Source organism: Tyto alba, unplaced genomic scaffold (genome assembly GCF_018691265.1).
Source record: "Tyto alba isolate M040663 unplaced genomic scaffold, T.alba_DEE_v4.0 Super-Scaffold_42, whole genome shotgun sequence".
NCBI classification, from domain to species: domain Eukaryota; kingdom Metazoa; phylum Chordata; class Aves; order Strigiformes; family Tytonidae; genus Tyto; species Tyto alba.
In genome coordinates, this window is record NW_024881318.1 from 8,916,830 (window position 1) to 8,934,927 (window position 18,098).

Consider the following 18,098-nt stretch of genomic DNA (forward strand, 5'->3'; position numbering starts at 1 on the left):
TTCCAGATCCATATACTTATTTGAGGTCTATATGCTTTGGGAAGTGTAGGGACTCTGTCGCTTAGCAACCACCTCCCTCTTCTTGGAGTAGCAGGAGGATGCTGCGCATGCATGTGCACCAGTAATCTGGTTTTCAGACCACAGGAGGCCTTGTTGTGATACAGTCAGTCAGATCACATGCGGAGATATTTTGCAGATGACAAATCCATTTCTACTCAGTTCAGGCAAAATGTGAACCAGCTCTTTTTAATGTTCTGTCTCTGAGCTGAAAGTATTTTAGACCACTGTATCTTGCTTGCTGGGAAAAAAATAAGATAATATTACCTGGGCAGTGAGTTCATAGTCTAAAATTTTTATTGAAGTGTCTGTGGAAAACTGTGTGAAATTTTGCTGAAGTATCCAGGATGCTTTCTTAGAACAGAAGGAAATGTGAAAATCATATAGACACAAAAATGGAGAGTAATTATTGTTGTGTGGGACTGAACTGAAAGATAGTCAATTGATTAAGAAACACATAGAGTTCACATGATGGTTTTTACCTCTGTTCACTTGACAAAAGTGTAATGAAGCTGCAGTGAGTTGGTTGTGTATCTTTGTGCATATACTACTTAAATGGGTTGTACACTACACTAGTCATCTGGTGCTGATGGGTCTAAGATGTACACTAGGTGGTGCTTGCACAACACAGGGAGCAAAAAATGTGTCTGTCTCAAGATGTGTCAGCAACTCAATGCTCCACCTCTGCCTCAAGTATTTTCTGTGATGTATACTCTGTTCCATTAAGTGGAGTTATGTAATTAAATATAGAAGGTTCATGAGAAAGGTAAAAAAAGGTTTATTTGCTATTTCACTGACCAATGCAATAAATAGAGAAAAAAATTCATTTGCATATCTGTATGTTTACACATATGTTTACACATGATTATATATATACACTGACTTGTCAGCTCCAAGTTTCTAAAGACAGAGAACAGGTATTGTGAAACCTTCTCTATATTGCTTTAAAGAGCTACACATGCACAGAGCTAAGATGAAATGACGGGTTCCTTACTATGTGATGGTACAGCACACAGCATTATTCAGGTCTTAACTAGCACTTAAAATTTAACATGAACTATCAGGAATTTTGAAAAAGGAAGAAAAAAAAGAGAGAAAAAAAAAGGAAAAAATAAGCACATCTGTCTTCCCCATTTCACAAACACTGTCACGGGAGAGGAAAATAAAAAAGAAAACCCTGAATGCTGAAGAAAATGATCTCTGTGCACAATGTGCACATATAAATTGTGTAAAAGCTTAAAGCTTTTTATAGATCCTTGGGACATCTGAAAAACTAAAGGAAAGAAAATCCAAATCAATCACTGTTATATTTCCATGTGCTCCATAAATTTTGTATATAACAACAAAGGATGTCTTGGATTTAATTCAAAAATAAACATAAAAAGCTTCAAAACTTATTGACAATAATTCAAGTGTCAACATAATATATATGCTCACCATATCCCAACATGAATAGGATAAACACACTGACAAGATATACTATATTGAATCTCAGTCCATTGTTTTTAAAGTCCAGGCACAGTAAGAGCTCACAATAATCTAACACCCCAATTAAACATGTTTAATTCTAAATTTATTTAAGGATCTTGTTTATTTAAATCATGTATGGAGGTTTGTATACTTGCAATGTGGTCTAAAATCAAATGTAGTTACTTTCAATGGATGCACATTTTAAACGAGGCTGGATTTTGGACAGAGAAAGGGAAGTGGACAGCAGGGCTAGGGGAAGGAGGACTGGCAGAAAGAAGAGAGAAGTTAAGCCATATTTTCTTGGATTAGTGCCAGCATGTGAACACAAACATCCCAACTCAAATTGTGCTGCCAAAACACAAACAAGAGCTAAACAACTGTTTCTGCAATCTTCTAATACCTGAGTTCATTGTAGTCCAGGTGTTTGTAAGAGGAGAAGTGATGGTAAGCTATTCTCTGTGTTTTATTAGATGGGATCATATGTAATGAAGATTGAGGTAGTGGTTATGGCTGTTCCTGGAAGAGCTGTGCATGTGCATATCAAGGCCAAGTTGTGGAAGGTATAACAGAAGCAGATAAGCATAAACAATATTAACCAGTAGGTTCTCAACTCTCAGGATAAGCCAGACACTTTATTCAGCTGTGTTTTGACACTGGCTTGCCATGATTCTATGGTCTTCCTGTTTTATTTTTTTTCTAAAATCCAAGGAGCTTTACTGACTTCACTGTGAAGCAAGAACATACTTTAAAGTGGGACAGAACATACTATCTTCCAAGTGGCCCATCATGGATCAGGGTCATGCTAGACTACGCCTGCATCTGGATTTTGTTATTTAGAAGAGTAACAACACCTGTTTCTCATTTATGCAACAGAATTAGCAGTTGGGCTCCAAACTTGGCTGCAATGATTCCTTCTGGATCCAGGAGAAGTCAGATGCCAGGTGCTGCCTTTTGTAGCTCTGTTGCACCAGGATTTAGCTTGGGTTATTATACAATGTAACAGTTCTAGCTACCAGCAGCCCTGTTTTCTTGTCCTGTTTCCCCCCATAGCTCCTGTCTTCCAGCCTTCCCCTGCCTTCCCATTATACTGTCAGTCCAGACTGAGAGACAGACATCTAAAACTGATAAAATCCAGAAGTATCTAGGTGGATTCAGCTTTTCCTTAGACTTGCAGGAAGGTCAAGAGGATTGCCAAAGTGGAAGCTGAGTATTATGTGGGGGTGGGTGGCAGGAAGAAGCAGGGAAGAAGGACAGGGAGAAGGCACATCAGGAGTTTTCATGACTCAAATCTATTAAGTGTATCACATCAATCATAGGAAAAATGTGTGCCTTGCAGTTGGAGCCAAGGTGTCTGGACCATCTGAGTTGACATCTCCTTCACATTGTTGTAGTCTGTCCAGCTGATAGATAAATAAACAAATAAATAAATCTTACCCCAGCAAAACAAACACACCCATGTATTACACAAGGTGCACTGAATCACACACATTAGCATTTCACTGTCTGTGTCCGATGGAGGGTGGGAGCTCATATCCTGCATCAGGGCAGTTAAAATAATCGATGAGTGCATGATCAATCCCAGAAAGAAGATGGGGGGAGGGAGGGAGGGAGAGAGGGAGAGAGAGGGAGGGAGGGAGAGAGGGTGTGGTGGTTGGGGAGGGGGGATGGGAGGTGGGAAAGGTGCTGATTTCAGCCCTGTAACGTCAGAATTGCGTCAATTTGGGTTTCAACCACGTCTTCAGTCTCAGAGCGGAGCTACTCAGAAGAGCCAAAACAGGAAGGGGGTTGCAAATCAGTGTGCAAAGGGGAGGACCGAAGCTTCCCCTCCCCCCTTTCCTCCAGTCCCCTCTCAGCCTCCTCCTCCACCTTCCCCACCGCTCGTGTCTCCCCGTTTTGGTTGGTTTTGTTGTTTTGTTTTGTTTTTTTTTTTTTAATTGTTGTTGTTGTTTTTTTTGTTTTGTTTTGTTTTGTTTTGTTTTCTTTCCTCGCTGGAAAAGACGGTTGCCCGGGTGCTGTGAGAGCGGAGAGCCGGGGGACTGCAGGGCAGCTCGTTTTGCTCCCCGGGCAGATCGCTTGACAGCCGGTGAGGCGGCTTCCGCGCCCCGGACATCGTCTCCAGAACCGCGGACAGCGGCTCCAGCACCGCGGACAGCGGCCCCAGCACCGCGGACAGCGGCTCCAGCACCGCGGACAGCGGCTCCAGCACCGCGGACAGCGGCCCCAGCACCGCGGACCGCGCACGCCGCCAACATGGCTCCGATCGCGGCCAGCCGCCAGCAGTTCGGTAAGCGCGTCCCGGCCCCAACTCCTCGCCCGGGGGGCTGGGGGCTGCTCCCCTCCCCAGGAGCAGGGCACGCAGGCAGCCTCTGCTGAGCCACCCAGCACCTCCCAGCACACCGCTGGTTGGGAGGAACCTGATTCCCCCCCAGTTCTCTTCAATCTCAGAAGTTGTGTGAATGTGCTTCCTTTCCTTTTTCTCTCTTCCTTCCTCCCTACCCGTTCCCCCTGGTAAAGCACTAGGACAGATGTAAGGTTTGTGTAGGTGCATTCACAGATGAGATATGTTTGGGGTTGTTTTCTCTGTCTTGGTTAAAGTAGCGTGGCTTTGGAGTTAAATGATGCAAATGCATTCTGTTCCACAGAGAAAATCTTTGTTCAACCTATTCTCAGAATGATTGTAATTCATTTTTTCTTGTTGCAGAGAAAGATTTGTCAATAATTAGTTAAAGTGAAAAGTAGTCTTGTAAAGGACATTGGTAGGAAGATGAAAATACAGTATCCCAGTGTTTTTAGATAAACAGCTGCATCTTGGTCAATATGGGCTCACTGAGAATAGCAATAATAACAATGAACTTTTCAGTTTTGTGATTTCTACACACTGGATGTAGGGTGATTAACTGTGATACCAGAAGTTTCAGAAACAGTCATATGTGTGCACTTATAAAATAGATATATAAAGAGCTTTACTCAGAAAATCAGCAAGTAGAAATGCTTCTGAACTCTGATTTACAAATATTGACTCTAGCCTAGATTATATTTGTTTTAGCAGTGGTTTAATTCAAGGATCATTCCACTGAATTAAGTGAAGTGACTGCTGATTTATATCATGTAACTGAAATAATAACTTCTCCCAGAATCAATAGCTGATGTTTCCTATTAATACACTGCCTTGAATGTTAACCAATTGATTTACATTATGAAAACAGCAAAAAAATCAGGTTCCAACACAATTAGTTATTAATACAAAACCATTTTAGTTACCACTTCATCTTCTTTCCTACCCCACCCACTTGATGTTTCTAACCACACTTGTGACATCATGCTTATCTAATTATTTAAGAAATATAATTAATATTTTAGACACAAAATTGATTCTACCACTGCTTTCAGTAGTAGTAGAATCAAAATATAGAATAATATCCATTACTATGGAAAGTCTGTCATTTCATGAAGAAGTATTACAAATGTGCAAATTGTTCTTAAAAGCCATTAAAATATTCTGATTAGTTTTCAATTATTTCTTGCTTTCTACCTTCATACCATGTATATTTAAATTTCTGCAGCCAAGGGAATTCTTGAAACTCAGTGCCATGTGCTCAACTCAGAAAAAATACGTTTTGGTTATGTTTGTAATTTTTAGTAATTTCATTAAGTTCTTACAATGAAGTATGTAGACTGATACAGCTTGTCAGCAAAGCCTGTGACATAAATATTGTCAGAAGAAATTAATAGACAGGCCTGATCCTTTATGTGCTGGAACATTATGTCCTATTTTGTTCTGATAGTATTGTGGATTTTTTTATTCATTCCACTAAAAAGCAAAGGTAGAGTGGTAACACATTTATCTGCCCATCTTTTACCTGGATGAAACAGATTTAGTAATACATAGAGGGGTACAGTTTTGCTTTTCTCATCCAGAACAATCTGCTAATCATTTGCAAGAAAACCAGAACTGTTACACAATTGCCTTTATACATAAACAATGTAATTCTATTAATATTCTACTGGTCTTCCACTGTTGCAGGGAATAAAGATTAAGCCCTGATTGTTACATTGTGGGAGGTTTAAACTCACTTAGTAATGTTACTTATGGGCAGAATTGGATTTCCAATTAGTTGTGCTCATTTACCCTTTGATGTATGCTTTGAAGGGCTAATGATACTCTATATGTAACTAATGTATTCGCATGACAATGGAGGGTGCAATATTTGCTCAGTTTTCTTTTTATTCAGTTTAAGTACAGGAATCATATTAATGTAGAAGAGAATTGTGGTTTAATGTTTTTCTTATATACTCCTAAAAAGTAGTGACCTTTCCTGTAAACTCGCCATAGCTTTGATTCATAGTGTCTTAAATACAAAGCTTAGTGGTTATCAGTGATACTCTTAATAGTTTTTTCAGCATTTGACTCACATGTGACTGCCTAATATCACATCCATCTGGAAAACATGCTTCATATATAATTATTCCAAATTTTCTTGATAGACTTCCTGCTGTAAAGTATTGAAAATCCCATTGAAACTGTTGAGTGTTATAATGTCCAATTAAACTCAGTTCTTTCAAGAGATGGCTCTAGGCAATTATGGGGCCAGACCATAAAAAAATGAGTTAATCGAGTGTACAAAGTATTCCAGGAAACAGTGTGAAAAGCAGATGATATGTTTATAAGTAACACATATTTCAGAGTCTGTTTTATCTAACAAACAAAGCTCCATAAACTCAAAGCTGAAACCTTCTGAGAGCTGGTATTACTCACAGACATATAAACTCTGAAACTACACACAGAGGGATGAGATAGTCGAGCAATTACTAATGGTTATTACTATTAGAATGGGAATAGTATTTTCCTCCCAAACATTCTGTATATGGAAAAATACTAACATAGCAAGCGTGCCTTAGTACAGGACTACACATTCATGCCTGCAGGTGGCGAGCAATATGTACAATGCAAAGCACTTTCAGTCTGTTGATGCTGCTGCTATTAACATCCCATATCAGTTTGTTTTACTTAATTGTTACTTTATTAAATATCACACAGAGTCCAAAGCATTGCTGCTTATGTGCTTGTTGCTATTTATTTGATTTACAGATGAAATTCCTACAGTGGTTGGGATCTTTAGTGCATTTGGCCTTGTCTTCTCTGTCTCCCTTTTTGCTTGGATCTGCTGCCAACGTAAATCTTCCAAATCCAATAAGACCCCTCCATATAAGTTTGTCCATGTTCTGAAGGGGGTTGATATTTACCCCGAGAATCTCAATAGTAAGAAGAAGTTTGGAGCAGATGATAAAAGTGAAGCAAAGAACAAATCAACGATGCCAAAGAATTCTCTCCACCTTGACCTGGAGAAGAGAGATCTAAATGGCAACTTCCCCAAAACTACCCCTAAAATCCAGAGCTCCACTGATCTTGAAAATTTGTCTCCTAAGCACTTTTCAGAAAGAAAGAAAGATTCAGTATCCCCTGATAGTTTAAAATCCATCACTTCCTTGTCATCTGAAGATAAACAAGACAAGCTAGGAACTCTATTTTTCTCCTTAGAATACAACTTCGAGAAAAAGGCATTTGTAGTGAACATCAAAGAAGCACGTGGGCTGCCAGCAATGGATGAACAGTCAATGACTTCTGATCCCTACATCAAAATGACAATCCTGCCTGAGAAAAAGCACAAGGTGAAGACCAGAGTGCTGAGAAAAACCTTAGATCCAGCTTTTGATGAGACCTTCACATTTTATGGGATCCCCTATAGCCAAATTCAAGACTTAACACTTCACTTTGTGATCTTGAGCTTTGACAGGTTTTCCAGAGATGATGTTATTGGAGAAGTCCTCATTCCCCTCGCAGGAATTGAACTGTCAGAAGGAAGGCTGCTAATGGACAGAGAGATCATCAAAAGAAATGTTAGGGTAACATATTTTTTATTTAAATGTTAAAAGTGTTGTGCTAGTGTTAGTTAGTTGTGTAATGCTGCTACCATCTTGGAAAGAAAAGGGAACAAGCTCATCATGCAAGTCATTGAGACGCTTTCATAATGGCAGTATGAGGAAGCAATTACACAAATGTAATAAAAGAACATTACAAAGAGCATGTTGCAAGAAATTGCTCATGTCCTAAACTCTATTTGTTTATTCAGCTAATCCAGCAGGTTTGAGTGGACCCATTTACATTAGGTTAAGAGGACTCAATCCACATTAGTTTGCTTTAAAAGGAAAGAATGCAAAGATTTATATATTATTCCCCTTCTCCTCCCTCACTGTTTCTGTTTGAAATCATTCTTTCTTATTAAAGTCAATATAAATCTTTCACTTCAACTACCTGTGTTTTATAGAAGTTTTTTAAAGAATGCAGGCAGTCTTTAGCTAAGGAATTGGAACCTGTTAGAGACTGTATTGTCGATGATGTTGTCTTGCACTTCAGTGCTGCTACTACCTTTTCTCTCAAGAATTGTGACACAGGCTGCAGCTCTACTAAGGACAGTGAGACACAAGGGAGAAACCAAAGACTTACTGAAGTCAATGTCAAAACATACTGACTTCACTGGGATAAAAATATTTTGTACCATGTTGTCTTATTTCAGAATATAAAGATCTTTTATAACCATCACAGCTGAACCACAGAAATGCACATGCATCACATACACATCTATTAATCTCTACTAAGGAAGTGGAATGTGTATTGACTTTCAATCTGATTGTTTTCAAAGATCAAGCATACTGCCAAATCAAATAAATGTCTACCAGACAACATACTTATAACTGATACTGTTATTTTGCAATTCTATCACCATATTACAACAACTATAACTATGTTGCTGATATTTTGCTGATAACTTGTTACTTTTTCTGGTATATAAGGTATTATTTTCACTTGTTTCCCTTGTTTTCCTCCTTTCTGTGAAATAAATGACTCTTGCAAATTCAAATCTAATAATCATAGAGAAAGACTTTGATCTCATTTGTAATTTATGTATGTTATACTACTTTAGAAAGTGTCAGGGATGAGATTCCACTTTTTGAATCCTTCCTGTTTAAAAATATTTTACTGGATATTTTAAATTTATATTTGTTAGATTTTTTTTTTTTTTTTCAATATATATTTATGGAATTTTGGTTTGCTTAAGATCTTTTTCATTCACTGAGATTTTTTTCTCAGGATAGAGGACTTAATTTCTAATCTCTGAAGCTAATGATGTCATGTCAGCCTATATTTTTACTTATTTGTTGTTTACTTTTTTTTTAGTCAAATAACCAATCATAAGAAGAGTTATATAACTACAATAGAGGGAAATTATTTTTGCTATATAAAGCATCATAGATTTATAAGATATATCCTTTTATACCACTTCAGAGCATACAGTTATGTGACATTTCATAAATCTTCTTAATTCTGGTTTAAAACTTGGTCAATATAATTGCTTATAAATAGTATTATTTATTTCTTTCTTTCATTTCCTCAGAAATCATCTGGGCGTGGAGAATTACTGATCTCTCTCTGTTATCAGTCTACAACAAATACGCTTACTGTGGTTGTTTTAAAAGCGAGGCATCTACCTAAATCTGATGTGTCAGGATTATCAGGTAATGGTTTTACTAATTAATGTGCTCTAAGAATACAAAACAAACAGAAGACAGTTGAAATGTGGAATTTCAAAGACTAAAAATATCCCACAAATGCAGAAATGTCTCTATTATTTGCAGCCTACTCATTTTACTTATATCTAGGTCAACGCTTTATTTTCCAGGGTATGTATTTTACAAATTTGTTCTTCAATCACATTAAAAAACCCATGACATCTGTTAGCAGTGAAAACCAAATCTGCCATAAGTATGGGATGTTGTTTGCAGATAGTAAAAGCTTTTATTTATGACAAAAAAATCAGTTTATTTATAGAAGATCAGTATTTAGTGAGATCATCATATAGTTTATTTCAGCTTAGCACCAAGAAAAGCAATCAGTTACATCTGTGTTGAATTTGGCCCACTGAGCACTAACATCTATTTGGCAAGGTTGAAAAGGTGAACTATGCCAGTGCTGGAAGCAGGTTGTAACATAACAGCCATGCTTTATCATGAGCTGTATTTGGGGTGCTCTAAGAAAGAGCAGTTTTTGCACTGCCTTTTCCCGGTTTTATCCTATTTTGTATTCAGTGGAACTTCCTTTGAAGCCAATAATAGAATTGCACTTAGATGCACATTAATGCTAGATAACTTAATAACAGAATAAAATTTAATATACAGTATACTAACGATAAGACAACCACACAAAAAAAACAGTACACAGCAAAGGACATACAAACGGTAGGACAATTGCTAATAATTCTGTATAGGACTGGTAGTCTTCCATTTTACATAGGTTTTTTTTTTTTTTTTTTGAAAGAAGCAGAAGAGGAAGTAATTTTGTAAGCAACTGAATCATAATTATTACAACTAATAATACAGTCTTTCTACTTCTCATACAAAGAAATACTGCAATTTACCTACAGAGTTAACCCATGCTAGATTCAATACAACAAAGCTACAGATAACTCCCATTTTCATAATGAAGTTCCACTGAAATCCTCCTCATGACCTCAGTTTTATTCACATATGAAGATAAAGGATACAAATGGAGCTCAACAGTTCACTCCATATTAAGAGAGCATATATCTTTTTAATAATAAACCCCAGAGCCACAGCAGGTAGTGGAGGTTACATGACGATAACACAACAGCAAGTTGATCTCAATAGACCAAGCCTCACTGAGGTTCAGCCAAGTGGGAAATAACTTGAAAACAAAAGCCTACCTAGTTTCAGCAGCCACCTGGACCCTATAGTACATCCAAACTACACATGTCATTACTGTATTTCTTAAAAGTAAAGCTATCAATTTTGTTTGATCTTTATGCTTTCTTCAGTAAGACCTAGCTAATTATATTAGGAATGTAATATGGAATGTAATGTATAAGGAATGTAATGCATAAAGAGATACAGGCATCTATGGTATGCCTGGACACCTGGTTCATTTAGACAATTCTTCATTATTTGATGTTTGTCAGCAAGGTCAGGTTCAATAGATATTTGGGTGTCAGTAACAAACTGCACTCACAACAGTCCTTATTTCCTCTGTGACTTTCCCCTCTGCCCAACACAGATCTTGGACAAGGAGGAGGGTGAAATGGTGTTTCTATGGGGTAAGATAAACAATTGCATAACTCAATCTTCTCAGGGATATGGGAACTTTTTTACTTAGAAGCTGTTCCATTCCCACAATCTCCTTGGTTTCCTTGATCACTGGTGTTGAGGTGTCCTAATAGACCTAATGAAATCAAGAGAAACTTTCTAGTGTTATCTAGTAGTTGGATGAGGTAATCATCAGAAAATGTCCTTTAAACAAAAATGAACAAGAGTGAATTCACTAATGGATATTGATTTTGATATTTTTAATGCGTTTGTGGCATATATTCATTCCAACGCCAATGATATTAAACTTTAATTTAAAATGTTTGTTATGGTGTTAGAGTATGAAAGTGAAGATGTACTCTATCATACCTTACTCCTCTTAAGTTATTGTCAGTTCAAGGAAAGAAAAACCTTTTAATCATTTCAGTCTGATAACTTTGGTACAACATTTCTAAATATGGTTTAGTTTCAATTTTACTTTTTTTTTGGTTTTGTTTTTTTTTTTTTTTTTTTTAATATTCGACTATACCTGATATTTATTAGCAAATTGTTTACAGACACTATCTTGTTTGACTGGGTTCAGTAGAAAGGATATTTGTACTGCATCTTTGCACCATGAAAATTTGGAAACAGGCCCACATTTGCACTGAAATAAATGCCAAGGTACTTGAAAAGGATGATATATAAAGCATTCTCTAGAATTCATCTGGAGGATGAAACAGAGACATTGTTGAAGACTATAGCAAAGGAATCTTGCAATAGTTGAATAATTACAATGAATACAAACACTCAAAGTTGTCTGACAGCTAAAAATATGGACATTTTCCCTTCCTTCTTCAATAGTAGTACGGCACAGACATAAAGTCAAGTACATATCCTAACAATAAATATATCCTTACATTTAAAGTTAAGTGTTAAATTTGTTCAATAAAAATTGGTGGGAGTAATTTAATCAAGCTAATTGACTTTGGTAGAACCACAACAAAAATTAATTGCATCTATTCATCCATTCACTCAGCACAAACTTATTCTCAGCCTTTCTGAAGCTCTTTGCATCAGTCTTATTACCACTAAAGCTTATCCCCTACTGGTAGAATGTGTGTAAAGCAGATTTCTGTTACATATAAATATGCAATGATACATATTTGTCAAGTCCATTAGAATTTTGTGTATTTTCAGACCACCTTTACATACAGTAGAGATGTTATTAGGGTTAATGGACTACAGGGTAGGATTTATCTCATGAAAGAAACACCTGTATTTAATCAGATGAATCACACCCTCAACTTCACTGACTATCTTGATTACAACTTTGGTGACCATACAGGGAGCTTAAAGGGATTAATTCAGATGTAAATACAAAAATTGGATGAGATGAATCATATACTTTAAACATCTCCTCATTTTGATGTAATTATGTTGGTAAATTATGAAATTTATCATTAACAACACTGTTCAACAGCTGATCTGTGAACTTTCTTTTCATTGCAGACCCTTATGTCAAAGTGAACCTGTACCACGCTAAGAAGAGAATTTCTAAAAAGAAAACTCACGTGAAGAAATGCACCCCCAATGCAGTGTTCAATGAATTGTTTGTCTTTGACATTCCTTGTGAGGGCCTTGATGATATCAGCATTGAATTTTTGGTTTTAGATTCAGATAGGGGGTCAAGGAATGAGGTCATTGGCCGGTTAACCTTGGGATCTTCAGCAGAAGGAACAGGTGGAGAGCACTGGAAAGAAATTTGTGAATATCCTAGGAGACAAATTGCCAAGTGGCATATGCTGTGTGATGGTTAGCATCTTAGAGAGGGGTTGGAACTCAAAAAACTATATATATATTTCCATAAACAAGGAGCAGTTTTCTTTCTTTGTTATGTATGATTACAGGCTTGGAATTACAAGACTTTTTTTTGGAGGGGTGGGGGAATAAAAACTGGATTGAATTATCAGAACAGAAGGTACCTAATTTTTCACAGTAAATAAAAGAATTTCTATTTCATTAGACTTTAACATGATTGGATCAGATTCATATTTTTCTGGAGTATAAATAACCTGAAACTTTTGAAGCATTATAAACTTCAATAAGAACAGTCTATGTTTTATGAAAAAGTCACTGGAAACCTTATTAGTACTGCTATACAGAAGAAAATAACCTCATTAAAATACATTACTAGATCTTAAAAAACCATCTGTGGCTTATGGGGGAAGGGGCTGAGTCTGTAAAAGCCATGGGGAATGAGGGTGAGTAGGAGGGAAACTCCTTCTGCCCCTCCATCCAAAACCTTCTTTTATGAAAATTCAATCATTATTTGTAATTTTTCATTATTTATAATTTGATCATCCCAAAGACTGAAGATATTTTCAGCAATTTACTTTACATCATTTGCAACTAATTGTTTTATCTGTCGAAATACTGTATAATTATTTACACTTGGATTTTTTTTAATATGCATATATATAACTTGTTTTACTACAGTGACCGAAATAGATACATTCTACAAATTGTTGAGCAAGTTAACATACACTGTTTTGTTAAAAGGGCTCCTTTACGGGTGACTGTACATGTTACAGTATAGCTGGATTAGATATGGCTTGCATTTTTTTCCTCTGGCAAGGATTATACTTTAAGCATTTCAAGCCATGGGAAAGCATTTCCATCGAGATGAGGTAACATACAGGATATTGCAGTCAATGACCTTTCACCAATTACGTTTTAAGCCATTCAGTAATACTTAAAGTTGTTTCTTCTTTTGTGTCATTAAAGAACAAACAAAATAGTGAGACAGAGAACAAAACCTTATTCTGCTGTTTAACTTACTGAATTGTGACTAACACCATTACAGTCAGTAAGACTACTCCTAACATAGAAAGTTTAATGCATTTTTAAACTTTTGCAGGATAGGAAACCAAGATCACATTATCATTTATCCAATATTATGTTAGACAAATTACTTGAAAAGTGCATTTAACTTAGATTATATGTATTAACATCCATTAATGTTTGTACTGAAAATTGATGGTGATAAGGGAACATAAAATCCTGATTTCATATTAGTGTGTCGTATGTATGTTTAAACTTAAACTGTGTCAGGCTTGGGGATTAACAAGTGTAACATAGAAAAAATAAATATATAAATAAAGTATTTAGACCTGTGAAATTTACTCTTGGTCACACCAGATAGGCAGATAGATTTTTAGGCTGTCAGAACTATAGCACAACTATAAGCAGATTATTTCTTAAAATTTGTATACTGATTTCTGATACAGAATTGTTTGCAAATATTACTCCTACATCATTTTCAATTGCAATATACATAAAGAAGAATATAATTATGTTAGTTGTTGCCATGAGAAGGATTTAAAAAATGGAAAACCATTTTCAGTATTTTTGCTTATGTAATTTTGTCATGTGTAATCCCACTCAAGTGATTTGGACTATTTGCAAACTAATTGCTCAATGGAAGTGAAAGTAACAGAATGGGCATGCCAGGTAAAAAAATCATACACTGGATGTCAAAATACTTTCATTAAACAGTAGATCTAGTTACTATTCAAAACTGTTGGAGATCCGTTTTCAGCTTTACCTGTTCTCACATGGCCAAATTATGTTTGCAGTAAAGGACACTGAAATATGAAATATGCAAGTAGAAGAATAATACTGGAAGAATTCAGCTGAGTCTCTTCCAGCTTTTGTGTTGGTATTTTCTCCAGTTTTTGAGAATGTGTTTGATATAACAGTGTTTATAAATTTATGTAAAAATACATTTTCAAAATAACATAAACATGCTTTTTATGATAACACTCAATGTAAAAAAAACCTTTATATTTTATGTATAAAGGAAAGGAATCTTTTTTGCTTATTTCTTTAGAAAGCTGATTAACTGCTTAAGGGCTAGAGTTTGCCAGCCGCATTCAAGCAGAGCTAATCCAAAGCCACAAAAAGAAAGATGCCCACAGGCTTCAGTGGGGTTTCAAGTGCAATCACAGAGCAAAACTCTTCTTGTGTGTCAACCCAGCAATGTCAATGGGACCATGGATAAGGGGAGACACTGTCTGATTTAATGGAGATTGGGAAAGTTTAAGTCAGTACCACACAACCAGAGTTGTAAGAATTTGTAGTAAGAAAAGAACTTTGTACTGCAAGTGATTGCATGAAAGAAAGTGGGACAGCTTGGAATTAAAATAAAATGAGATTTTGTTTGTTGGCTCATAAGTAGTACATTATCTCTAAAAATCAGATGACAGGAGTCATATGTCTCCAATGGATACACATTCTGACATTAGGAGAAAAAAAATCCACCTTTTTGAATTAATAATGGGCTGTGACTATCTTTAATTTTGCATCCAACGAGTCATCATCAATTTTTTCTTTCAAGTTTCTATAGCAACTTGACGGTTAATATTTCTACCAGCTAAATGGCAGCTGTTGATGGGGATAGGGGGTAGGAATTGGAAAGGGAAGCAAAGACGTTTTTACTAAGTCTGAAAAAAACCCCCTGTAAATAGAATTTTGTTTTTCATTTAAAGCAATGTTTAGCTTGGAACGTTGAGTAAAAATGACTTGTAACTCATCTGTAAACCAGACAAGGCAGGAGAGAATATAGACCTGTACTGAGATAAGAAATTTTTCTGTTTTATAAAGTATTCAATTCTCATTGTGAATATCTTGAACTCTGTTAAGGATACTGTACTGTATTAAACATGTAAAAAAATAATGTTTGTCTAAGTAGCTTACAAAAATAATAACTCCTTGAATGGGAGACTATCCATGTCTGGAGATCTGTCGTAACTAAATACCTGATTTGTTATGGTGTTGTAACTTAATAGAAGCTATTCGAGAGGAAGCATGGTGTATGAGATTTTGTAAGTTATTTGTGCTGGTTCTGTATGTTGTGCCATGTGTGTAAGACAAGAATAAACTGCTGCTTTTGTTCATCCCATACGAAAAAAATTATCCCACTAATGTATATTTTCCAGAGACTTCTGTTATTGTATGTATTCATGGTCTACTCTCTCATGCTTCTATCAAAAAACATTCGCCTTGCAAAGCCTTCCTCTTCTCACAGAAGTGGATTAGATTAGCTTTTCAGCCACATTCTACCCAGGCATATTACATATTCCTTATTCCTAGCTTCTTGCTCTATGGTTACTTTTGTCTTGAATTGCACTGTATATTCAGGCTAGAATCTAAGACATGGCCCATGACAGAAAATCTGAGCCCTACATGGGCCCTACAGGGACTGATATATAGATATAAACAAGAATGAATTCTAGCATATTAGGTGGAAGAAGTAAAATGCAAGTCATATTACTATTGGAATGATGGTGAAATTTCCTTTGTTTTCCAGAAGCAAAAAATATTAGTTGGACAATCACACTGTACCATTCTTACTTCCTCTGATGTAGGGAAGTCATGTCAGGCACTATCTTGTCAGGTGAGTCTGGAAGTTAAGGTAGAAAAAATGTTCCTTTCAATGCTATACAAAAATACAGATTTTGCTGCCATGGGCTCTAGGTTTATTAGAGTATTTTACCAGCACAGAACTAAAAGCTAGGAAAGCAAGAACACAGTTGCAGCTGGTATACACATTGCCATTTAATGACTCCCATTGTGAGCCTACAACTGATTACCTGGAAGGACAGAAAATCAATGATAGGATCCACTGCTCAAATGCATGAAATGGAACATCTCCAATGGGCATAAGGTGGTATATTTCCTCTGGCAAATCTCTTGTCCCCAAGAGACAGATATCGAGTGTGAGACCACCCTTTTCCATCCTAAGCAGTCACTGCTTTTTTCTTCCTTGCATTGTATGTCTCTCCTCAAAAAATGGCGATTCATATGGGTCACATTTCAGATCCTTTTCTTCAGGTCAGAGATCAAGAATGCCTTTAGATTTTCCAGCTGTAATGTAGCTAAGCCTCAGGAGAAGTCTCAAGGTTACTGTCCTGATTATTATTTGTATCTCAAATTGTTGCAATAGACAAGACCTCCTCAAGAGAGCTCTTACAGATGCTCTCCTCTTTGCAGGGGATGTGATTCTTGAGGTGTAACAGTATTGTGTAAACTCCTTGTATTTACACAACAGCATGGATAACATGCTGCACAGACAGTAATAATATATAGATACAGACAACCATGAACAACACTTCTTTTCTCAAACAAGATTCAAATATGTTCCATGTAAGCTTCTACCTTCTTATCTGTGCTCTTTGCTTCATGAGGTCTCATGAAGCTGCTGAACAACTCATGTCACATTTACAGTTGCTATAACTGACACTGGCACTTACTTGCTTTGCTCTGCTGATGACTCTTGCACAATTACCTTCATTCAAATAGTTCTACTCATTTCTCACAGGTTTTTCTATAATACCATTTACCTTACATCACTAAACAGCTGTTGTAAGATGACTGTGGGTCTGGAGGCAGCCTCGGAGCATTGGTTACAGTTACATCATGACAGAACTTTCTAGTTCAGAAGGAAGAATCAAAGTCAGTAAGAGAAATGGGAGAAGTTAAATCATTTACTATGCTGTTATGTTTGTATTTTTATGTCAGTTTTGCTATTGTGTATCTGAAGTACTTTGTGCATGACCAGAGAATGTCCTGCAGCCACAGATGTGAATGCTCTGATTACACCACCAGCAACACAATTAGGTGTTGTCCTTACAGATGAGTTGACTTCTGCTCAAGCCCATTAACCTGAGTAGCAGGGCTAAGGAGACACCACCTAGACCACTCCTGCCCCCAGAACTCTGCAGTCTCTCAACATGCTCTAGATTAGCCCTGGCAGTACTGTTGGTGCCTAGATGGAAGCACTGTAATAGTCCAAGTTCTGGACAAGCCTTGGTAACATCCTGGATCCTGGTCTCATGGCAAGCGGCAGATTTCCCAAGATATCATCAGGGCAGGTCAGCAGATTAGGTGTCTCCAATAGCTATCACACTTCTTTTATCCTCTGTGAAGACACAAGGTTTGAACCCAGCTGGATCTGATAAATTCCTGTATGTTCTTCTCAGTGACCAGGGCAAGCTACTTGTTCTGAAGTTGCAGGTGGGGCAACCTGCTTTTGGGGCTGTTGTCAGAAGTCACGATCTTCCAGCTTTCCTCACTCTGAAAGTCACCCTCTAACAAAGGCCTGACTCCTCGCCAGCTGTCTGAATCTTGGCCAATATAATTAACACCACTTGGTGCTGCAAAGCATGCTCTTTGGTGTACTGAGACCATTGCTCCACAGCCTCCCAGCAGCCCTACACAGACCCATGAGGCAAGGCCAGGAATTGGTATACAGTGCTATACTAACTGTTGTGATTCTTGTGTCCCCTTCTGCTGCTGTGTGCTTGACCCTGCCCTGTAAACTACCAAACTTCCCCAGAAGCATCCCAAACCCAAGGGAACTTCCAGCATCGGGA

At 37.0% G+C, this 18,098-nt stretch overlaps 1 protein-coding gene across 2 annotated transcripts; it reads left to right on the forward strand.

The window, feature by feature from the left end:
- Window positions 1-3,250: 3,250 nt before the first annotated feature.
- Window positions 3,251-13,825, forward strand: SYT4 (synaptotagmin 4). Of its 2 annotated transcripts, none has more exons than XM_033011201.2 (4): window positions 3,251-3,811; window positions 6,617-7,431; window positions 8,982-9,102; window positions 12,175-13,825. In XM_033011201.2, the coding sequence occupies exons 1-4, from the start codon at window positions 3,778-3,780 to the stop codon at window positions 12,480-12,482; spliced, it is 1,278 nt and encodes a 425-aa protein (XP_032867092.1). In that variant the 5' UTR covers window positions 3,251-3,777; the 3' UTR covers window positions 12,483-13,825. The 2 variants fall into 2 exon arrangements, with proteins under 2 accessions (XP_032867092.1, XP_032867093.1); XM_033011202.2 differs by having other exon boundaries at window positions 6,617-7,425.
- Window positions 13,826-18,098: the final 4,273 nt, after the last annotated feature.